The sequence below is a fragment of the Syzygium oleosum genome, unplaced genomic scaffold (genome assembly GCF_021117445.2).
Source record: "Syzygium oleosum isolate NSW1041296 unplaced genomic scaffold, Sole_v2.1 Sole_v2.29, whole genome shotgun sequence".
Taxonomy (NCBI): Eukaryota; Viridiplantae; Streptophyta; class Magnoliopsida; order Myrtales; family Myrtaceae; genus Syzygium; species Syzygium oleosum.
In genome coordinates, this window is record NW_026607513.1 from 3519294 (window position 1) to 3544137 (window position 24844).

General features: G+C 37.0%; 1 protein-coding gene and 1 pseudogene across 1 annotated transcript; one reads left to right on the plus strand and one right to left on the minus strand.

Annotated features, from left to right (window-relative positions):
* Positions 1 to 265: 265 nt before the first annotated feature.
* LOC115663021 (ruBisCO large subunit-binding protein subunit alpha-like) lies at positions 266 to 24499 on the plus strand (annotated as a pseudogene).
* On the minus strand, positions 2691 to 4597 carry LOC115663019 (disease resistance protein TAO1-like). Its single transcript, XM_030585078.2, has 4 exons — positions 4149 to 4597; positions 3874 to 3959; positions 2894 to 3380; positions 2691 to 2787 (listed from the first exon to the last, which is right to left on the minus strand). Exons 1-4 carry the CDS (start codon positions 4595 to 4597, stop codon positions 2691 to 2693), a joined length of 1119 nt encoding a protein of 372 aa, XP_030440938.1.
* Positions 24500 to 24844: the final 345 nt, after the last annotated feature.

The following is a 24844-nucleotide window of genomic DNA, read 5'->3' on the forward strand; positions in this document are numbered from 1 at the left end:
ACTTGATAAGTTTTACAACTTAATTACACTTTTTGAAAGTTTGAAAACTAAATTGCACTTTTGTGATTGGTTTTAGGACTTGATTGCACTTTTTGAAAGTTTTAGGATTCAATTGCACTTTCGTGACAAGTTTTACGACTTTCAATACATTTATCTCTTTCTAAAAATATCCTAAGCTAGACTAAAATCATCCTTCCCGCATTTCCTTTGTTTTGTAATGACTAGAATCCAAGCGCGAACAACAAACCAAATCTTATCACAGTAAATGGAGTTGGTTATATAAATATCAATACGTAATCATCATCGGACAAATGTTTTCGATAGTTTCCTTTCACGACCTTTTAAGTACTTCTCAATCCCTTTTAATACAGTGTACACAACTTACTCACATCCTCAATAAAGCATTCGAAAATCTTCAATTTAACATGATCAACTCACCTTGACCAACACTCTCTCATCTGATCCTCCATTTGTATGACACCTACTTTTTTTTCCGGATAGATCCATTTGCAATTTTTTTTTCTTTTTTTGTATATTCACAAATCAAATGAAGCATTCTCATCTCCATCGTCTACACTGATTTTATGCACATGTCGATATTTATTTGTCTCGGAGTCTGTGACATAAGACTTCATTGGTCTTATTGTCATCCTATATAATCTTACCTTAAGCTAATTTAGTTGCATTTCAGTGTCGCTCAAGGCCCCAACCACATCTCCACTTCACTCATCCTATCTGAAATTCATGGGTGAGATCTCCATCGATTTTCCCTTCTCTTTTTGGAAAAATAAATTCGAGATATTAAAAACATTCACTGCTTGATATTCCATGTTCCTACTTAGGTGTCATTTAAATTTTCTACTCTTATCAACCTCATTAATCATTTGTCTCCTGCCCAAGAAAAAGTCATTCGACCCTATCCAAAAGGGGTCCGGCGCATTTGTATTCTGTCTAGTCCATCTTGATTGAAACGTGGGTTTTTATAAACATTAAATGTTAAACCCTCTTTGGAAAAAAGAAAAGTTTAAACCCCTCAAAAAAACTCAGGAAGAACCGCCCGGAGAATTTCTGCGTCCTTCACAGCACATTCAATCCTCCCTCTCTTTTCGACCAAAAAAAAAAAAAATCCTCCCTCAGCAGCTGCTCTTTTCGGTAAGTTTCTCCTTTTATTTTGTTTTCCCTCAATTTCTTCATGCCCTTTCACGAATTATACTCCTTGGACCGAGATTGAAGAATGGGCCGCTGTTTACTGTTCAGAATCTGAGCGCAAATAGGAGGGTATTGGGCCTATGGAGAAACGAGCAAAAAGTTGGAAACTTTGTGGTTAAAGCATGTCCAAAGAAGATATCTTTTGACAAGGAATGCAGAGAGGGTATTCAATCTGGGATTGATAAATTGGCTGATGCTGTTTCTGTTACCATAGGACCTAGAGGTGTGTGGATTCTTTTATTCTTCTGAAGTTCCTGTCATTTTAGTCTTGGAATTATTTGCTTAGTTGACGATTTATAATTAATGGGGGTTGAACTGGAATTGGATTAATGTAGTGGCCGCTTGGACAGAGTGAGAGCTATTGTACTTTGCTTATTAAAAATGACGGAGCTGGCTGGTCTAGTTTTGTGCAAGTTTGGAGTAGGGTTTTCTTGAAGGCGTACGTGCAGGGCTGTGCTCGTTTAGTTTGAGTTTTGCGTATGAACTTTTCCTTTTGGATGTTGCAAACTTTTTATCCCAAGTTCCAAGCCCACTGACGTGTCTTGCTTTCCTGATTTTTTTTTTGGTCGAATTGCCTTCCGGATACCATTGGTGTTCGTTTCCTCATTTTCGCTTTTGTTGCTTCAGTCCTTGTCCTTCACAATGGCCTTGAAGTATAGGTGACTTCGTCAAGTACAATAGTATTTACTGACATGCCATTTATGTAATTCCTGCTTGTAATGAGTGGGAAGATGGTTCCGGATTATCTTTCTTCTGAAATTTATTGAAGAAGAGAAATCCTAGTGGCTTGTCGTATTCCATCAGAGAACTAATTCGCGATCAAGTAGTCCTATCTGCGTATCCAAAGAAAAAAGCACAATCGAATATTATAGAAATTCATGCGAACAAACATTCACAACTTTTGCGACAAGTCACATTGAGATCGACATGCTAAAACCTTGAACAGATCTAATTGTCACCTTCTCCCTTCCTACGAAAAGCCCCTAATCAGATTTTAGTTTTAAGATAGAGGAAAAAGCTAAAAAAAGAGATGGTCTCTTCCAGTGATCGACCACATTGTAGTGTATTTCAAGGTATGTGAATGCAAATTGCAACTGTTTTCCCATTTTGATTTTCTCGACTTATTTTATGTGGGAACGAGCTGCATTTTCGACTAGTTATATCAAGGAAGATATACTAGATTTGATTAGAAGGCAATTGTATTTCGGGAGATCACATTTTACTTCAACTCAATAGCAAACCCTTTATGGTACATTGAGACAACTAATTAACTTGACTGGAGTTTTTATTGTTTGGACTGAGTCACATATGGATACAAACACGACACGCATATTAAACAGATCAGACAACATAACACGCGTAACGTGCATCTCAACAGCTAAAGAATTCCTCGCCAACCTTCAACAAAACGATTGACTGTCAAGGAAAATCACCTTGTCGAATGCTAAGAACGAACCGTTACTAGCAACAAGATTGAGTCATCATTCAATGGAAGGGGACGGTGGATCAAGTGTTTGGGGACTCTTCAACAAGCCCGAAACCTTCTCGACCACCTGCTTCACAAGTACTCCTTCATGCCTGCCAATTGCCAAATAAAATTGAAATAAGCTCCGAGTAGTATAAGAAGTTTTGAATAACATGATCAAAAAATTAAGGTTTGGGTGAGAATGATAAAAGAAAGTACCCATTGTCGATTTTGTCCGATTCCCATCCTTTCGAGGACCCAACCTCCCTGAGAGCTCGCTCCCACCGCTCATAAGTACTTTTGTCGACCAGCTCCTTATGCCGAAGCATGTACTCTCCAAACAAATGCGATAAGTCTTGCACGTGCGAGGCCTTCACTTTATAGAAAATGGGCAATATCTTTTGCCCCTTTGTTCTGTTGCATTCAACCATCTGAGCTAGGTCCTCGAGGCACCAAGGAGAGGAGGCATAATTTTTAGAGAGAATCGGAATGGATATCTTGCATTGGTCGATGGCATTGGAAATCTCGTGAGTAACATCTTTACCTATGAGGCATGGATCATCATCGTTAAACACTCTGACTCCTGCAGCCACAAGGCTCGTGTAGAGGTAAGCAGCAAGGTTGTATCGAGTATCAGGGCCACGAAAGGCCAAGAAGACTTGGCATTTACTTTCTCTTCTTTTCTTTTTCGAAAAGTAAAGATACACTGTGACATAACAAGAAAAACCAGAGTGACGATGTTAAGGTGTAGCCATTAGGATTCACTAAAAAAAATTCCAAAAGACCAAACTAAATCCCCAAAGTCGGTCATAAACCGGGGGAACCTTACATGCCTTCTCTATGTGGGCATCGAAGGAGGCCAAACTCTCACATGAGGAAACATAGAGAATACCAGATCGTCGCTAGTCGGCTGGCAAAATGCGCACATAACAGATAGAATCTTAAAATGAAATCTCCTATTCGAGGCGTGAAGCGGCTTATATGGATACTTTCCATTTTCCACAGATTCATTCTTTCCATCTTTTCCCCTGCTCTATAGGAATTTTCCACATAGAATCTTTGATCACTGCCTAGGCCGAGGACCCTGTTCTGCTTAGTGCTTACTACAGTTAGGGTAGCACCTATTTTTTGTTTTGTTTTTTCAGGGCAGACCACCGCTCATATTGAAGATGCTCGACTCAAATGGAATTGGGAGATACCTGATCTTATGAACATAGGGATCGACATCCTGTTCAATTCACTCGAAACCTTTGCGACCACCTTTTTCACCAGCTTTCCTTCATGCCTGCCCAGATATATATATGCGTAAAACCAAGATTAGGCGCACAGTTTGATCTGTATTCCTTCCTTCCCCTAACTCTGGTTTTCTGGATCAGGTCATTTCCATACAAATGCACAGGGATTCGGACTCAGATTTGTGAGGGATACAGATTCGTAGATTCTGAAATAAATAGATAAATACATACACACATACCCCTTAGCCATGGCCGGTGATATCCATCCTCTAATCTTCGTTACAGACATCAGCGCTTCCATCCATTCTCGCACTTCTTCTGTGCTGCACTCCCTCTCGTGTTCAAATAGTGCCTGTTCGAAGTTACCCCGCCGGCGTCCTATATCAAGGACCTCCACCTTATAGAATACAGGGAAGACCGACTTCCCCTGCTTTCTGTGGCAATCCATAATCTTGGTGAGCTCGCAGAGGCACCATTTGCTCTGCGCATACTGTTCGGAGATGATGGGGATCGCGATCTTGATGTCCCTGAGAAGCCCCGGGCTAATCTGCTCGTCGATCGGAAGTGCGTCGTCGCCCTTGAACACGTGGATGCCATCAGCTAACAGGCTGTTGTAGAGGAAATCGGCGAAGCCGCTGGCAGTGTCTCCGCCACCGAAGCTCAAGAACACGTCGTAGGTGGTATACATTTTCCTCTTTTGTTTTTATTTGTCGTTTTTTTCCTCTCCTGTCACACGTCGCCGATATTTATACCCGCGTTTGCTTTCGAGACTCAAAAAAGTCATTGCTTTAGTTTGCCCACCGCATCTCCTAAGCGCCTCCGCGTGAAAACTTTTCGACTAAACTGCTCCTCTTTATTGTTTTTTAACTCTCTGTCTATTACTACAAATGACTTCCAGATACTCACTCCATCTTATATATTTGTAAGTGACTTCGAACAAGTAAGATCGCTATCCCCATCATCTCCGAACAGCATGCGTGAGGACTTCGACGAAATTACCCCTCTTTTGTTTTTCAGATCGTCTTCTTGACTATTCAAAGGATGAATAGGGGCCCTATCCCACCTGCGCATGGCCGAGTTGGTGGGCGCTTTCCTTCCTTTCTCAAGAGATTCTGGGTTCGAATCCCCGCTCGGTTCCGTAATTTAAGTGGGGGCCCTAGCGGTGGGTTGCTGGGCTAGTCTCCCCCAAGGTATAGGCGCCCCCGATTACCTGTGCGGGCTCGTCCCCGAGAAATGGTGGCGGATCTTCGATTACCAAAAAAAAATAAAAAATAGGGGACCTATATATCAATATTGATCTATTATTAATTTTGTGTTACCTATCCATTTTCTTTGCTCGATCTACTTTTCTTGACCATGTATTGGAAATTCAAATGCATTTCTTTGTGGAAATGTCATTTTTCTCGTCTAAATTTTACTTTCATCTATTTCCCACCCATCGTGGCTAAGCTTCATTATTTGACGTTTCCTTTTGTCCCCTCCAGCTCTGAGCTCATATATTTATTACCCACATAACATCGTGAGATCTTTATACGGCGGTGCTTTGAAGACTCAAAAAGTCATTATTTTGGTTTACCCACCCCACATCCCAAGGGCCTCCACGTGAAAATTTTTACTAAATTGCTCCGCTGTTGTTTTTTTAAGTGTATTGACAGTCCTAAAATTTATTATGAAAATACAATTAAGTCCAAAAAATTTTAGAATGTGCAATCAAGTCCATGCATTAACTCCGTTTAACTCGACAAATGGAAAATACTATGAATTTTTTGTATTTGATTGCACAAATTTGACAATTTTTAGGGATTTGATTGTACTTTTTGAAAGTTTTAGGTCTCAATTACACTTTCGTGACAAGATTTATGACTTTTGGTGAACTTATCTCTTGTTTTTTTGTTCGTCTTCTATTATATACATTATTCGTATTTTTTATTCTTCATGTAAGTTCATATATATATATATATATATATATATATATGTGTGTGTGTGTGTGTGTGTGTGTGTGTATTTTTTATTGCGATTGTTTAATTCATTATATATGTTATTCATTTTCTCCGTTACTTCACGTAAATAGATATATATTTGTCTTTTTTATTGCGATTGTTAAACTCATTATATATATTATTCATTTTCTCGATTACTTCACTAAGTTATAGATAGGGAAGTAGCCCTTTCAAGATTCAAAAACGCCAGTTTTCTTGCCCACCGCACATTTCAAGGGAATCCGCGTGAAGATTTGACTAAATTGCCCATCAATTGTTTTTCAAATCGTCTTCTCAACTATTCAAAGCATGAGTGGGGGCCCTATTATTAATAATGATCTATTATTAATTTTGTGTTACCTATCCATTTTCTTTGCTTGATCTACTTTTCTTGACCATGTATTTTTCAATTAAGTCCAAAAAATTTTAGAATGTGCAATTAAGTCCATTCATTAACTCCGTCAAACTCGACAAACGGAAAATGCTATCAATTTTTTGGACTTGATTACACCAACTTGATAAGTTTTAGGGATTTGATTACACTTTTTGAAAGTTTTATGTCTTAATTGTACTTTTGTGATAAGTTTTATGACTTTCGGTGAACTTATCTCTTGTTTTTTTGTTCGTCTTCTATTATATACATTATTCGTATTTTTTATTCTTCACGTAAGCTCATATAGATATATATTTGTGTTTTTCATTGCGATTGTTTAATTCATTATATATATTATTCATTTTCTCCATTACTTCACGTAAGTTCATATTAGATATATTTGTCTTTTTTATTGCGATTGTTTAATTCATTATATATATTATTCATTTTCTCCATTACTTCACGTAAGTTCATATTAGATATATTTGTCTTTTTTATTGCGATTGTTTAATTCATTATATATATTATTCGTTTTCTCGATTACTTCACGTAAGTTATAGATAGGTAAGTAGCCCTTTCAAGACTCGAAAACGCCAGTTTTCTTGTTTGCCCACCGCACCTTTCAAGGGAATCCGCGTGAAGATTCCACTAAATTGCCCATCTATTGTTTTTCAAATCGTCTTCTTGACTATTCAAAGCATGAATAGGGGCCCTATTATTAATAATGATCTATTATTAATTTTGTGTTACCTAACCATTTTCTTTACTTGATCTACTTTTCTTGACCATGTATTGGAAATTAAAATGCATTTCATTGTGGAAATGTCCCTTTTCATATGAATTTTACTTTCATCTATTTACAACTCATCGTGGCTGAACTCTATTGTTGAGATCTCCGTCGATTTCTCCTTTTTGTTTGACAAAATAAATTTCAAATATCAAAAATATTTACTCCTTAAATCTCCATATTTTGACTCGTTTAAACTTCTACTCTTGTCGACCTTACTCATTATATATTTTGCCGAAAACCTGTCGGTTCTAAAGTTCTTTTCCAAAATTCGAGTCTTCTTAAACATCTTCAATATATGAATATTTTACAGTAGCATACATAAGATCTATACAAATTATTTTTAGTTATGCTTATCTATAGGTATGACAAGTGTTTCTCTAACGCTTTTCTGGCAGTACACTTACAAAGTTACACATATCTAAAATGCATTTAGGTTCAATTTGACATGGTCTATTTACTTGTTCCTACTGTTCAAATTAGCCTTGTTGGACACAAAAAATTATTACTAATTAGACAAGCTCTACTAATTGATTCTATAGCATGTCGTGAAAAACAGTTTTGGTAAAATATGTCAGCACGTAGCTTTTGCACTCATAAAAGTAGTTACAATCTGTATGTTCATGGCATAATAGTGTGATGCCACAGATAATCGTATCACAACTGAAATCCAAAGATGTCATTGATTTTAAGCATGTAACAAGACTTGTTTGACTAGTTTTCAAAATAGATTCTCGTATATGAATTTGTGAAAATTTTTGTACGTACATCAATATGTAAATGTATATGATGTATCGTGTTCATATCAATGACATGTTAACCCTTTTCACATCATATAATTTAAACAATTTGTGAAAAGGTGGAGAAAGTTCAAAAAGAAGAGAGACAACGAGTGCTGAAAACTAGAATTCTGATGTTGGTCTTCCCAGGACAACCAAGGTTGCACTGGTAAAAATGCTCAGTTAGACTGTAATTTCGGCTCCGAGAGTCGGATGATTTATCAGTTTTCTTGTCAATAATATATGTTTAGGCAAGAATTTTCAAGAATATCAGTACAATTCTGGCGAATTTTGTTTTTCTTTTTATGTTATTGATCTATGTAGAGTGGTACAAGAATGCTCTTTTGGAGAAAAATTCCTCACAACAAAGGATATAAAATTGTCTGGTCAGTTAATCCTCAACCGACCACAGTCTAGATTTACGTTTTTTGCGTTATATTCAGATCATGGACTGATTCTACCATTATGACCAAATTGGTTTATCCAGTTTCACTTCACTTCAGGGCGCGATGTTGTCCTCTCCGAGTCCGAAACTCTGAAAGTCATAAATGATGGTATCACAATTGACCAAGCGATAGAATTTCAGATGCAATCAAGAATGCCGGGGGAAATGTTAGCCCAAGAGGTCATTCATGGTTGATAGTTACTTCTCTCCCAGAAGCTTTCTCTCATACTTATACTCTTCAAATTCTTTTTTGCGCTCAAATGTATGTACTTCCAGGTAGCCGGCCGCATGAATGACTTGGCTGGTGATGGCACAACCACCGCAATCGAGCAAAGATCAAATCTGGGTTGTTGGCAGTTTCATTTGGGGCTAATCCTATAGCTATAAAAAAGGAATGGATAAGATTGTAAAAGAATTGGTCAGGTTTTTGAAGGAAAAGAGCTTTCCTGTAAGCGGGAGTGATCGTATTATAGGATACTGATTGAATTTCTTTTGGTGCATTGTCCGAAAAGCGAGCTATTCATGATGAAAATTTTAAATTTCTCAAGCATTGCTGTTGTGGCGTCAATCTCTGCTGGAAACGATGACTTTGTGGGAAGAATAATAGCTGATGCTATAGAAAGTATTACGACCTGACAGAGTAATCTCTATCGAGTCATCCTCATCTTCTGAAACATTTTTTTAGTCGAAGAAGGAATGAAGGTGGTGAATTTTGCTTTAGGTTTGAAATAACTTGGAGTTGGACGATTGTTTCCTAGCAAAATGTAGAAAGAGTGATATTCATTTCTTATGCTCTTTCGCAAGCTCTGCATCTTCTAAACTCTTTCTCCTATGGGATAAAGTTTCTAATTCCATGCATCAACAGATCCCGAGCTTATTGAATGCATACCAATCTTTCATTAAGCAATTCCCCTTCATATGATTCTTCAAGTTAGGTTTTTGTCTGCCAGATTGATAAGGCCTATACGTCGCTCAATTTCATCAGAAATCCATATAGATCTCCCGTGTAGTTTGAGAACGCCAAAGTCCCTGTAACTGATCAGAAGATTTCAGATGTCAAGGCAATGATTCCTTTGCTGGAGACGGCAACTCAATTAAGCGTCCCCTTGCTAATTATTGCAGAGGATATCTCAAGGCAAGTGCTGGAAAGTAGAAACACTTGTTGTGAACAAAATGCAAGGCTTGCTGAATGTAGCTTTCGTGCAATTTCCAGGATCCGGAGAAGGAAAGAAAGGTGTCTTGTGGGACATTGCTTTATTCACAGGTGAACTTGTAAAGTGCGGCTACATTTTTTAGTGTGCTGTCTTAAGTTACTTCAAGAAGCACTCTTATTCGAACTACATGATGAGTATTTCTATCATTAAAGCACATTTTCTTCTTTCATTTTTTTGTTGCATTGACATTGTGATAACATCATCAGGTGTTGATTTTCTCTCTGGAGACTTGGGTCTATCTCTCGATGATGTGACCTCCGATCAGCTTGGCATTGCTATAAAAGTAACCATCGGTAGAAACTCCACAATCCTTGTTGCTGATCCTTTTACTGAAGCCGAAATCCAGGCAAGGATTTCACAGATTAAGAAGGATTTAGCTTAAACTGACAGTGCATACCAGTCATGAAAGCTTGCAGAAAGAATCGCGAAACTCACTGGTGGAGTCGCTGTACTTAAGGTTTGCAAGATCCCACATTCTTTTGGAGACAATTTACCACTCACATATAGTCTCTTTCGGCACATTGTTTCGAGAAATAAATATGTACAGAACTCATGAAATTTGAAATCCCCCCAATGTCATCAGAGATGAGATAATTGCACTTATTCATCGAAATCAAAATTCTATATTGCCTGTGAGCCCATCAGAAAGTTCTATAAAGGTGACTCAGTGTTGTCGTTATGTATAAATATCTTAAACATGTCTATTCATATTAAGTAATGCGGATTCAATTTAGGTAGAAGCACACACTGAGGTGGAACTTGAAGACCGGAAACTTCGAATAGAGGATGCAAAGCAGGCCACATTTGCTGCAATGGACGAGGAAATAGTACCTGGTGGTGGAGCAGCTTAGCTACATCTTTCTGAGTATATACCTGTGATAAGGAGCAACATGGAAGATCAAGAGGAGCAGATCGGTTCTGACGTCATAGCAACAGTATGAATTCTACTTTTTTTCTTCATCTCTTTGTGGGCATCATTTCGTGCCTCCCTAGTTTGGTCTAATGAGCATCCTCTGGTGCCTTTGTTCTCTAGCGAATCGTCAATCTTGTTTTGCAGTGGTAATGGCTGCTTTTCACATTATACATTTTAAACAATTCGTAAAAAGGTGGAGAAAGTTCAAAAAGAAGAGAGACAACAGGTGCCGAAGGCTAGAAGTCTGATGTTAGTCTTCCTGAGGACAACCAAGGTTGCACTGGCAAAAATGCTCAGTCGGACTGGAATTTCAGCTCATGGAGTCGGATGATTTACCATTTTTCTTGTCAATAATCTATGTTTAGGCAAGAATTATTGAGAATATCAATACTATTCTGGCCGATTTGTTTTTCTTTTTTATGATTTGATATATGTAGAATGGTATGAGAATGCCCTTTCAAAGAAAAATTCCACACTAAGTGCTAGAAATATTTTGGTAGATGCAGAGCTCAAATGTTCTGTGGAAGCATTCAGGTAAGTCTCACCTCCCTATTGACAGTGCGTGATTTTGGCTGATTTTTCATATCACATTTTACTTGTACGCTGAAAATGTTTCGAATGCCTTTGATATAACATATGTAACAATGCCAAGATGATTAAGTGTTCATATACTACCTTAAAGCTATACCGACCAATATAGGCTTCTTTCAATTTTTTCCTTTCTTGTTGAACAAAATAATCCAGCCTCTAGGATCTACCTAGAATTCCATCCATCACATCTAGGCACTCTGGTATTAGCATGGACTTCTGCTTTTTCATCCACATTTTGAGAACAAGCGTATGGCATTGTGTCATGGGTTTTGTTTTTCATGGAATAGATGAAATTGCAATATGAACCTATGTTGGCTGATTTATGCTGAAATTTCCTATTGTGAAGATGAGAAGATTGCATAGGATTCTGTTTTCTTAGCCGTTCTCTCTTTTGCAGCAGCTGGCTCATGTTCGCCCAGAAATTCATCAATGGGGGGTTTATTGGAGGTTCTGATATTATTTTGAATATGCATCAGGTAAGGGTTCGTTCGATACTATTTCTGCTCTTCCTACTTCCAATTATTTTTGCTGATGTGGCTGTTTCTTTCTGTCTAGAGTGGAGAGTAGAATGAGAAGCTCAAGGATATAGCAGCCAACCAGGAAAAGTCGGTTTAAGCAATACATGGTAGACTAGAGAGAACAGGAATTTTGAGGTTTGCTTGGTTTTCATTCAACCATTTACGTTTTTTTATAGATTAGGTGCTTTGTGATGATTATCAAGAGTGTAGCAGTGAACTTACCTTAATTATGTACCTGCACCTGATTTATGCATCCAAATAATGTAGCTTCTATTGCGATTTATGTATTAAATGTTGCGTGGCCAATGCTTGCAGCAGGTGGGGGTAGTCATATGGTGATTTTGCTGCTGCTGCTGCTGCTTGTATTGTTAAGTGCTAGAAATTGAGGCATTGTCTATGGGCCTCATGCACCCTATGATAGACATCTATTTTGTCAAGGTATACTCAGAATTTTTGTTCATATTGTGTAGTGTGTACTGGTGAAGTGACCACATCAGAAAGAAAATGAAAATTGCGAGCGGAACAAAAAATAATTCCGTTGAACTCTCAATGAAGGGCAAGGAAAGGTCCTCCAAGCTCTCGTTACTGTATTTTTCTCTTCTATTAGAATTTTAGAATGCTTCAAAGAAACGCTCAAGACATCATTTCCTTGTGGGAAAAAAAGAGAGTTCTATACCCATTGATTCACAATATGACCCATCCAGTACATCAGATACAGCTCATCCTGAATTTCGTTCAATATCATCTGGGTTTCCGACGATAGGACTAGCTATATCTGATGTGCGATTAAACGAGTTTTGCTAAGTTTGACTAGTGGCGAAAATTCAAGTTTCAACCCTCATAAACGGAAAGCTTGGGGTTTTTGGTAGTAAAAAAAATTAATTTTGGTAAATTTATAACAAATGTACCAGTTTGAGATTTTTCATGATATTAACTCAAAAATTAAAAACCCTCCAACCAAGGGCTAGAATTCGGAGAGATTTCAGAATTCCCTCCAGATTTTCCATCCCTCCCTCATGGCCGATATATATATAAGCTCTCTCTTCAATAATTCAGCAGCTACACACTTCGAAAATAACTCAAAAACTTTCTCAAGAAAAATCTCTCTCCTTCTCTCAAAAACTCTCAGGAAAATTTCAAATAAGAGCATGAAGTACTCTTATTTTCTCAAATAAAGGCCTGAAGTGAGTTTTGTCTCAAATAAGGGCTCGAAGTGCCCTCATTTTCTCAAATAAAAGCCTAAAATTAAACTTGTTTCAAATAAGGATATGAAGTGACTATATCAATATCAAATAAGGACCTAACCTATCTGACCAAAGGGCATTTCCGTCATTTATATTTTTTTCCTTTTTTCTTTCTTTTTCTTGTTTTTTCTTTTCCTTCTGTTTTTCCTTCTTCTTCTTTTTTTTTTGCCTCTTCCCGCTGGCCATCGCCAATGGCCGGCGGAGGTCGCTGGACTCTAGCGAGGGTCGCCTCGCCGGCGTCGAGCAAGGTTCGCCTCGCCTGTGTTAGGCGAGGGCTATCCTCGCCCTCTCCTGGGCTAGCGAGGGCGACCCTCGCCCAACGAGGGCACGGGTTGACACCAGCGAGGGCAACCCTCGCCCTCATTTGCCCAGGCGAGGGCGGCCCTTGCCCTACGCTGGCCAGGCATAGTGATGGCAGAGGAGGGAAAAAGAAAAAGAAAAAGAAAAAGAAAGTAAAAAAAATCAAAAACTATACTTATAATTTTTTGACTAAAATACCCCTTCTCTAACACCGGAATAGTCACCGACTGGCCAAAGGTTCTTATTGAAACGATTTAGCCACTTTAGGTCTTTATTTGAGACAATTTGGCCACTTCAGGCCATTATTTGAGACAATGTCTACTTCAGGCCCTTATTTGAGAAAATAATGGCACTTCAGGCCCTCATTTGGAATTTTCCCAAAACTCTCTCCCATCTCCCTATTCCTTCGTTGGTTCCGAGTTCTAGCTGGCTGCCATACTCCACACCGGAGTTTCCTTGGCGTCGCTTTAACATCCTCGGCATTCCTCCACATTGACCAAGCTGCTGCCGATCACTAGAGCCTCGATCAACCATTGGAGTTTCTCAAGTTCGCTGGTTGTTCCGACTTTGCTCAAAATTAAGGTATGCCTCCAACCTTGATCATCAAAACTCATAGGATCACCAAATGAGTCCTACATCAACCACAGTTTAAAATTGAAGGACTATATTAGATTGATTTCTAGGAGAGGATGTGAGATGAGTTCACGAAGCTATGCATCAATTAAGATGAAATCTTTGCTTTAATGAGTTTTAGAGTTTTAGAGTAGAAAATTGCATGAAGAAGCTTGTTTGGCAGATCTTAGGAGAACCTATGCATGCTGGTCGAGGCTCTCCTCTACGATTACTATGTTGATTTTGCTCCAATTTTGATTAACAAGCCTCTTGTATGCTTCAATTAGGTGATCTGGATGAGTTGATCTCAATTTCGTAGCATGGAGCTCAAATTCAGTCGTATGCAATGATGATTTTTTTATGATACTTGATGTGAGTATTCTAGACTTGTATGCAGTTGAATAGTTATGGATGAGTTTGAATGCATGTTTGAAAAATTTCGGACTTCTGTGAGGTCCTCTATGTTTTTAGGTGATTTGACCGGGACAACTTCGCAAATTGAAGAAGTGATCAACTAATGAAATGTTTAAGACATCCTAACTAAAATCTGATAATGTTCGCTATGTTAAAACTTGGCATAAGTATATTAGAAGTGTCAAAAGTTTCGTACGGCACTCATTTTTGTGCCAAAAGTTTCTTTCGAATAACTTAAGTGCCATTTTAAAAAAAAAAAACGATCACTTAAGTGCCAACTCCAATTTGAGACGTTAAATATTTAATGTGGTAGTATTCTAAAAAATTTTCTGACCGAAGTGGTCCGCCAATATCGTGAGTCAGCATATATTAACCCAAACGAGTCGTTTAACACTTATTTGCCCCAAATTCAGCCTCTCTTCAAACCCTAATCTCAAAATAGGTGATTTGGGGACAAATTTAGTTTCTTCCTCAAATCCTAACCTCATAATTGAGGATTTGGTGCAAAATACTAGCTAAAACTCTTGATAATGAGAGTAAACAAGGAGCCTTAATGAAGCTTCGGATGCTGAGAAACGAAATATAGTGAAGAACAAGTATAGATTAAGAGAATGATGATAGCGGGACTGAGGAACACGATGGCGAGGCAGACGATGAGAGGAGAGGAGGATGTCAGTTGCCCTTCCAGATGCCCATGGTGGAGAGGCACGAGGCGAGGGAGTCAACGGAGCGGGATCTCCCAATTGCAACGGGGTATTTTGTTTTTGTTTGTGAAATGGCTACTTTTTGCTCGCCAGAAAATCACGAAAACTTCTCATCTTAGACATTCTACCAATCTAATTTCTTGCTGAATCGAGCGTCCTTTTAAGATTCGATTCGTGTTGTAATGGTTTTGTTTTCTAATCATGTGATTTTGTTCTCTCCCTAGAAGGAGCTTCGTCATGCCGTTAGAATTGAGAGAGAGAAGCGAGAAGCGAGAAGCGAGAACTAGAGAGGGAGAAAGGAGTTTAAAACATGAAGCGACGTTGTATTGTTAAAAAGGGCCATTTCATTGTCCACGTTGAAATTCATTTTTTTATAAGAACACATAAACATTAGTATTTTATACCCACCCATTGGTGGCCGCGTTAGTTTGCGCTCAGTTCCTTTCACGAGAGGTCCTGGGTTCAAACTCGCCTATCGGTGATTTAAATGGGGGGTCGTGGCGGTGGGATGCTGCGCTAGCTCCCCTCGAGGACTAGTCGGGCATCACCGCTGGTTTGAGCCCTAGCTCGCCGGCCGCGCGGACACCTCGGTTAAAAAAAAAAAACATTAGTATTTTATAAAAAAAAAAAGTCACGTGAGACGAATTGTTAGAATTTGTTACTAGAGGCACTAAAGTGAGCGCCGTACGAAACTTTTGACACTTCTAGTGTCATTATCCCGTTAAAACCTATTTGAAATTTAGGATCAAAATATGGAAATTATGAGGTTTAATCTATTCTTAAAATTGCCAGTATAACCTCTTGTAAAAATTTGAATTTTCAAAAATCATAAAATCAGAATTGAAAGAAGCTATAAACACGAAATATGTAGAGGTCATCCATAACTTTCCATTCATTCAAGTTTTGTTTAATTTCGAGGTCATTTACTAGGTCAAATCATTTTTCAAAGTACCGGTTTAGATTTAGTGAGACTTTAAATTTTCAATTCCAACAGTAGAATGATTTTTGTGGAAAATGTGGAGAAAATGATTGAATCTTGAAAAGTAATAACTAGTAATTTTCAAATGGTAAATCCATATTAAATGTACTAGTTGTATTATGAGTACTCTTGATTATTGTTTTGTACTTAGTATGAGAGTTTGATTATGATAATTATTGCTGAAATTAAACGAAATATATTTGTATAGTCCGCTTTTAATCTTGATAAAATAAATATTCAAGTAAAGATTTTATGGATGATGAAATTTTTCCCACAGTTTCCTTCAAAACATGACTTCTTAATAATATTTTGACCTGAGATATTTACACAACTTATGTCATGTGTTGGCTCACTCTAGGGGTAAGCATTCAGTCTGGTTCAACCCGAAACCGGACTCAACTAGCCTTCTTCACAAAAAATTTTAAAAAAAAACTCATTTCTTAAGTATAAAGGAATTGGATCCAAAATAGAAAACCTATTCAAATTATGAAATCACTCATAAAACCTACTCAAGGAAACTTACTTTTGTCTCGACCATCCCTAAGGGGAGACGGGATTAGAGGTAATGTCAAAGATAGACCAATGGTCCTCAATCGGCGCGGGTTCTCCCAAACCCATAGCTCGTGCGATGTTGGGATTTCTATTTCGATTTCTTTAATCCTAATAATGTTCTATGTAATGAGGAGTCACCACTAATCTATTGGGGTTGGCTAGAAATCAAGTGAGGCATGAGAAGATTCCACTTTCTGTGTAGCCAGAGATTCTAGGGGACTTGATTACATTGTACAAATGATAACCGTTCTGTTTCTATAACAGATTTTTTGCCAGATTTCTTTTTCTATTCCCTGGACGAGTTTCTAAACAGAAATATGTATTTGATAACGATGAGAAGAGTTTTTATTCTTTTTTTGTTCCAAAATCAGAAAAGTAGAAATTTTTTACTTCTCATTTATGTTCCAAACCTATTTTTGGACTAAATATTTGTTCTAAAAATTAAAAAATGAAATTGTGTTACTAAATGGATTTCTATTCCTGTTCCAAGGAACAAAAAAATAGAAAAACAGAAAAACAGAATTATTATCATGCATTGTTTAAACTAATGCCCTTTTGCTACCTAACTTGATTGAATTGTTTCCCAAGGTCAGGTCTTGTCCACCAAGTGATCATGCCATGTTTTTGTAGATTTATTATGGTTTTATTGTCTTAGCCTAATCATTTTATAAACTAAAAGTACACAATCAAGAAAAAGCGATGGAAATGAGTAAACATACAATTAAGAATGAAATCGAAAGCTAGTAAGTAAGACAGGAAAGAATGGAAAGTAACCCAATGCAATATCGGGCAAGATTATATAAGGCCATGTTTTGAGCCCAAGACATGATCCCTAGTGAGCTTGACCGGGAAAATGACACCACAGGTGTCAGAACTTTCGTACGACGCTCATTTGAGTTTCATAATTTTTTTTTTCGATTACTTTAGTACCTTACCTCATGTATGGAGCTCACTTGAGTGTCAAAAAATTTTCCCATCACTTGAGTGTTGGATAACTTTTCAATTAATTACTTGTGTCATAAATTTTTAAAAAGTTCACCTCAAATGCTATGATACATTAGATTTCTTGCACTTGAGTGACTGCTATTAAAAAGTTAAGGTTAATATCATGAAAAACCCCAAACCGATATACATATGACAAATTTACCCCAAACTAATTTTTTGATCACGAAAAACCCCAAATTTGTACACATGTGACAATTTTACCCAAAATTAATTTTTTTACCACGAAAAACCCCAAATTGATACACATGTAATAAATTTACCCCAAACTAATTTTTTGACCACAAAAAATAACAAATTCATAATCCTGTGATAAATTTACTTTTTAGTGTTTTTCGTGGTATTACTCTATGGATTTCCACGTGGAATTGCCAAGTCATCATACCACGTCACCATGTGTCATCCACGTTAACAAATTTAACGGTAAAATTTGATGAAAGTTGATGAATGGTAAATTTGTCACAGGTGTACCAATTTGGGGTTTTTGGTAGTAAAAAAATTAGTTTGTGGTAAATTTGTCACTAGTGTATCAGTTTGGGGTTTTTTGTAGTAAAAAATTAGTTTGAGATAAATTTGTCACAAGTGTACCAGTTTGGGATTTTTCATGATCAAAAAATTAGTTTTTTGGTAAATTTGTCACAAGTGTACCAGTTTTGGATTTTTCGTGGTATTAACATAAAAAGTTATGACATTCAAGTGATCAATTTAAAGTTATAGTATTTAAGTGAACGTTTTTTAGAAGTTGTGGCACTCAAGTGATCGGAAAAAAAAGTTATTGCACTCAAGTAAGCGTTATACAAAAGTTATGGATCGTGTGGTGTCCTTATCCCAAGCTTGACCCGATAAACGTTAGGCAAAGAATATATGAAGCTTTGTTGATAAGCCCCAAGACATTATCCCTTGTGAGCTTGATTTTAGAGACTGCCCTATCTTAAAATGGGTAATATGGGCGCTCGAAACCTTTGGGGAAGTGAAAAGTACCGTGTTGACACCTTGCTATCCCATGTCAGGGGTTCCAGTTCGACTTTAGAATAGTTAGCACTCCTTGGTTCAATTCAAACTTTCCCTACGAACTAGCGTTTCCCGTATCGCCTATTCAATCTTTTGAGGTGATTCCTAGCTTTAACTAAGCTAATTACTTTTTTTTTTTATCTTGAGAGTGATGTCTAATCTATGAATTTAACCTACGTCTAAATGTAATTAAACTATCGAAATCCCTAGAATTATTTCAATTAAAGACAAAGTCCATGACTAAACTTAGTCTAGAATTTAAATTCGAAAACTAACTCTAATCCTAATGAAAGTTAAAGGAAATCTGTTAGCTCCTCCATGGCGCGGCTTCCTCCAACATCACAAGGCATCCATTCATTCATGCACCGCACTCATTGAGAGCATTATTTAGTTCACGCAAAAATCAATCAAAGAAATCATTGAATTCATATAATTCATACAAGTAATAATGGATTTTTGAAGGATATTTGATCGTATTATCATCGAAGTATCCCCAATCCACCACCTATTTGTCGATTCCTAAAGTGATTAAATGGATTAAGTAAGGGATAATGACACAAACAATTCATGAACTTTGATCCAATGTGCAATTTAGTCAATGAATTTTTAATTTGTTCAATGTAGTCCCTAAACTTTTTGCCTAATATTTAATATGGTCTCTGAACTTTTAATTTATTCAATGTCATCCCTGAACTTTTGGTACATGTTCATGTAGTCCTTGAACTATATGAAAATGTTCAATGTAGTCCCTGAACTTGATTCAATGGAAGGATTACATTGAACATTTCCATATAGTTCAGGGACTACATTGAACATGTACCAAAAGTTCATGGATGACATTGAATATTGGGTTGAAATTCAAGGACTACATTGAACATTAGGCTAAAGTTCAGAGACTACATTAAATAAATTAAAAGTTTTTGGACCACATTGCATATTGGGCAAAAGTTCAATGACTATTTGTATCATTTTCCCATAAAGTAAAGACACGCTTCCTCTAAGCCAAATCTTCAAAGGTCTTACTTAATATTTTCCAATGAAGCGCTACCATTTAACTAGTTACCGATACACATGCCAATGAACAATCGAATGAGTAATTAAATAAGGAATTACGCTCAACACATTTCAATTGGATAACACATCAATAAATAAAAGTCAAAGTCAATTAGTCAACTCATGAAATCAACTTCTCTGTTTTAGCCTCAAATCTGCCAATTTAAGTCTAGAGCCTTAGATTGACCAAATGACCTCTAAATGAAGTGATTCATGCATGCTTGGAAGGCTTACGAGTTCTACTTCAATTTCTTAGTTCACAATATTTTCATGATATTTCCCTGAAAAATACACAATTTGCAATTTAACCCCTGATGTCCAGTTTTTCTCCTAAATAGCCTCTCTTTTTTTTTTTCTAAAATTCAGAAAAATAGCAAATCAACTTAGAATGTCCTGAGATTTTCTCGTCTAGAAGTTCAAGGAGTGTTCTACTACTTCACAACTTATCACATTTTCTGATTTGACTCGTAACTATGTGAAATTACAATTTGATTATCACAATTTCCCCCAAACTGTCAAACTGACTCTGACTTTTAACCCGATTTTGACTCTGGTTTTGGAAAATCAAATTCACATATCAAATTAACATGAAATCTAATGAAATTTTCCCGAATTAAAGATCAATGTATTTTTTTACAACACTTTAGTTTATGACTTTTCAAAATTCAATCATCTTCAATTTGTTCTTCTACAATAATCGTCCTAGTGTCAGAACAAAAAATTGTAGCAAAACCAAGCCGAATCCGGTAATTTGAAAAAAAATTTGACCTAGCCAATGAACTCCGGTTACAAAATTTAAATGAATGAAAAACTATGGATGTCCCTACAACTTTTGTGCTCATGAGTTTAACAGAGTTTAATGTTAAGACTTCTTAATCTTCGAATTACCGAGGCTTGTTCATTCATGATTTCCGTTTCAAATTAAACTCTAGTTTTCATCCGATTCTGTGCTCAATTTTGTAATAGGCTTTGACCTTGTAAATGATATCGGATTATAGCTCATGACCTATCAAATCGAAGCTTTTAGTAAGGTGGAGCCTGTAGAGTCAATGGTTGTTGTAAATGCTAAGTTTAGCCAAGTGCGTGTTTGACCTCCTGACAAACATGGATGCAATAGTGGTTTTGCTTTATGTGTGGTTGAGGAGATTGTGTTAGAAAATCCTTATGGAGTAGTTAAAGGTGCGAGTAGAATTAATGTTTTGATAAGATCCATGATTATTGTGAAGTTCAAGCGAACCTTGGATTTGAAAAATGTCTGTGGCGGTTGAGCCCATGAGGGGCTTTGAGAGAGCTGTAGCAAAGTTTGAATTTTTAAAGAAGCGATTGTGTCTTAACTCAAACACTAAGCCAAGGTAGAGATTGTTGAAAATATGTCTTGAGTTTGAGCAAAAAAAAGGAAACTTTTCTAATTTGAATAACTTTTTTAGTTTGAGTTGGTTTTCTAGTTAAGTTGTTTCCTAGTATGAATAGGTTTCCTATTTTAGATCCAATTCTTGTGTATATATATAAGAAGTGTGACTTCTTGTGAAGAGCATTTTTTTTTGTTCAGTTGTGAAGAGCATTTAAAAAACGACTTTTTGTGAATTACACCCTGAGGGCTTTAGTATTTAAGCCAATTAAAATTTGTAATAAGATTTGTTAAGTCTCTCATGAGATTAAGAGATTATTTCATGAGAAATCGTGGAAATAAACATTGTATAAGTTATTGGGTGTGATTGGAGGCTTGGAAACATTGAGAGTATTTCAGTGATATATAGTGAAATTTTTTTTCTGCTCTCTCAATGGATGTAGGTTACACCGACTCAATCATGTAAATTTAGTGTTCGATTTATTTTACTTGTTATGTTTATTTTATTATTCGATCGCTTGTTTACGCAACAGAACACATGCTTGCATGTGATGGTATAATGTGTCTGACTTGTTTAATACGTAGACTTGCTTCATTGTGGGCTTACGTGATCTCAGCCATTGAGTTTGATGGGTCGGATGTGAGGTCATATGTTTGGGGGCTTTATGGACTAGTTTAGTCAAAAGACTTCAGAACTTTCCCAAGACCAAATATAGGACAAGTCTACAATCGGATAGAAAAAAAGGGGGCTTAGCTTGTCAAGTACGTGTGCATTATGGGGAAAACACTTATGCTACTAGTAGACAAAATATCACGTTAGACATGATGTTACATGTTAGTTAAGTACGTGTTTTCGAAGGAATTTGTGGAAGTTTTAGGACATGACTGTAAGTTAAATAAATTGAGAAGTCAATGAGGGATGAGTTATTTTTTTCAAAATTCAAATGCAAAATTGTTCGCATCATGCTGGATCACATCCCGTCAGCCATATAAACCACATATAATTTTATTTTTATCATTTGAGCTAATGGTGATTGAAGGGTAAATTTCAATAATGGTCACTAAATAGTAGTGAATTTTGCAATCGAGTTTCTGAACTTTGATTGCAAGTAAAACAATTGACAACTAACGAGCCTTGGTAACGCTCTCCAACTTTATAAATAATGCTCATCATTTTGTGTGATCGGATTCTTCTTCGTAGGTGGTGAGACACCGAAGTACGATATAAGAAATAAATGTTTTCATCAAGGTGTCCCAAGTCAGACTAAAATCATCCTTCCCACATTTCCTTTGTTTTACGTTGACTAGAATCCAAGCACGTGCTAATATTGCATGTTTTTAACACCTATAACAACAAATCAAATCTCATCGCATTGAATGCAGTTGTTTGCAATCCGTTGCATTTTACCGGCCTTGTCGTCGTCCTATAAAATTTGTCCTTTGACTTATTAAGTGGCATTCCATAGGCGCTCAAATAACAGGCGATTGCTGAATTACGTCACGTGGGGAGCACCGGTGAGGCAGATCAGAAAGGAAAATTGTAAGTACGTATGCTATTTCACGGGGCAAGATGCCTAACCACTGGGAAAAAAAGACTCATAAAACATTGAGATGATGCCAAATGAATTCCATGAATCCCGTGTTTGACTCCACTCTTCCATTGTGTTAATGCATGATGATAAGCAAATCTACATCATGTGAGACAGCTCAAATTTTAAGTCCATCCGATGGTCTTTTCTCATAACAGAAAGACAAAAACTTGTTTCCAGTTCATTCATTCACTAGGAATGCCATATTAAACAGGGATCACCTAAGCGCGCGTGTCAAAGATGTCTTACTAAATGATCTGAAGAATTGCGTTTTTTCACAGATTTTTTGTGCTTATGAAGTTCATAGAGTTTTTCCCTTGTTGATTGTCCATCATCTGTACATAAATCTGACTGAGCTTTGGTGCTTTGTACATAAATCGGACAGAGCTACAATACTGGGAAAGTTGATTTGAAGGCGACCGAGGTTTGAGGGTTGGTCTTTTATATATATATGGAAGAGTTTCGATTTTCTAAGAGGTGATAACAATTGGACACGTAACTCGAATCCAATTAAATCTTGATATTTGGAAGGATGGATAGTTGGATAGGTGAAAAATGATATCGGAGGCTTGTTCTCGAGTTGCAACTTACAAAGCTTCGATATCTCGGAGGTGAAAATTGCAAAATTCCTTTGTGTTGGATGTTTGTTTGTAAAACAAACAAAATAATGATTTTTCCTTTGTCCCACATAGGAAAGTTTTTGGGTAAGTGGGCCACTTTATAACTGTGAGTGTCTTCTTACTCCTTAAAGTGAAGACAATGGGGTGTGTGCTAGTCCACACAATACCCGCGTGCGGGTGCGCGAATATTAGGCGCACTTAGCACTAATCCCTTTATTTTTTATTTTAGTTCGTAAGGTTATCTCATTAATCTTTATTAGTTGAAAGGTTGTTTTTTGTTTATTAAATAATTTTTGAAATTATGAAAATTCGGAATTTTATTTATATATTTTTATTTTATTTTATTCCGAATTTTACATGTGTCTTTCCAAGACAACCTTTGGAGATTATACTTGTTCAGTTTTCAATCTTTCCCGAAGGGTTGCATTTGTTCAGTTTGTAACTTCTTCCGAAGGGATATCTTTGTTAGCTTTGCAACCTTTTGTGAAGAGTTGCCTATGTTCCTTAAGACCGATTTCTATATATGTCAGTTTTTGGCAAGAAGGAAAAATCAATCAATTTTTCAAGTCTTCTTTCGAAAACTACAGCCATCATTTTTCAATTGTTTTCTAGAGAGACCCTAGAGAAATACTAGAATTGCTATCTAGTATTCTCATTTTGAGACTTTGTTGTATCCTGGAGGATTTTTGCCGGTGACCATTAGCAACATTGTGGGGCAAATAAATCCTTAAGGAAAGTGATATCACGCCTCAAAGTCCGACTTGATTGCTCTTTTGATTCGAAGCCTTTTATTTTTACAACACTTTGTGGTTTGCACTTATTATATGGAGAACTTTTGAGAGATAAAGATCATTAAAGTTACTGCAACAGAAATTTGGTAGAGTTGATAACCAAATATTGAACAACAATATATGGGAGATGACAAACTAGACAGGTAAAGTTTTTAGTGTTTAGATGTGGCAAGCTAGTAAGCTACCGGAGTTGTGAGAATTCAACAAACTTTCTGTTGGAGCTGTGTCTCAGTGCTACTACTGATGTTCTGTCGTTTTAGCTTTTTTTGTTATTCAGTCAAGTTTGTTTGTTAGGCGGTTGGTTTCTTAGCTATTTTCTAGGAAGTGGAACAAGTCTTCTTTGCACGTTTGTGTGCAGTTCTAAAAGGTTCCTATTTTTCTTGTACTTGATAGTTTTCGGTATTATGAAGTAAAAGGTTTTTCATTCTATCTCTCTCTCTGTGAAAACTATAAGTTTGTGTGAATTAGCTGACTATATTAGCAATAACAGTGGTATCAGAGCCTCTGTGGGATCTTAAGGGACTGTGAAGTGAGGGTAAGTGAGTTTGAAGACTGCTTCCAATCTGCAAAGAAAAAGCTGATGGAGGCAGGATCAAGTGGATTCTTTGCAATGGCTACTCCAGTCTTTACTGGGGAAAATTATCAACCTTGGGCTGTCAAGATGACAGCATTCTTGGAGGGTCGTGATCTATGGGAGGCTATGGAGAATGATTATGAGTGTCACGCCCCAAACCCCAACGGGTTCGCGACACCCTTTCAACGGTCGTATTGAACGCGACGTCCCAGGACGCGTCGCCGACCCAAACGAACTACGCAAGCGGAAGCGAAATAAAACAACCCAGACAACTAATATGATGACAAAAGGATAGCACGAAACAATAATTGCATAATATCATAAAGCAGTCACTTTTACAAAACGATAACCCAAGCTACTACTTTCAAACCACAATTTTCAAAAGGGGACGGTGATTGACAAGCTTATCTCCTCTACGAAAATGTACTCAAAAGACAGGGTAATTTGATCTATCCTTCAATCCCTGTGGTACTCTGGCGGCATCTCCGAATCGATCACGGTCGCGGATCTGAAAGTGGTTATATAATAACCGTGAAAACGAGT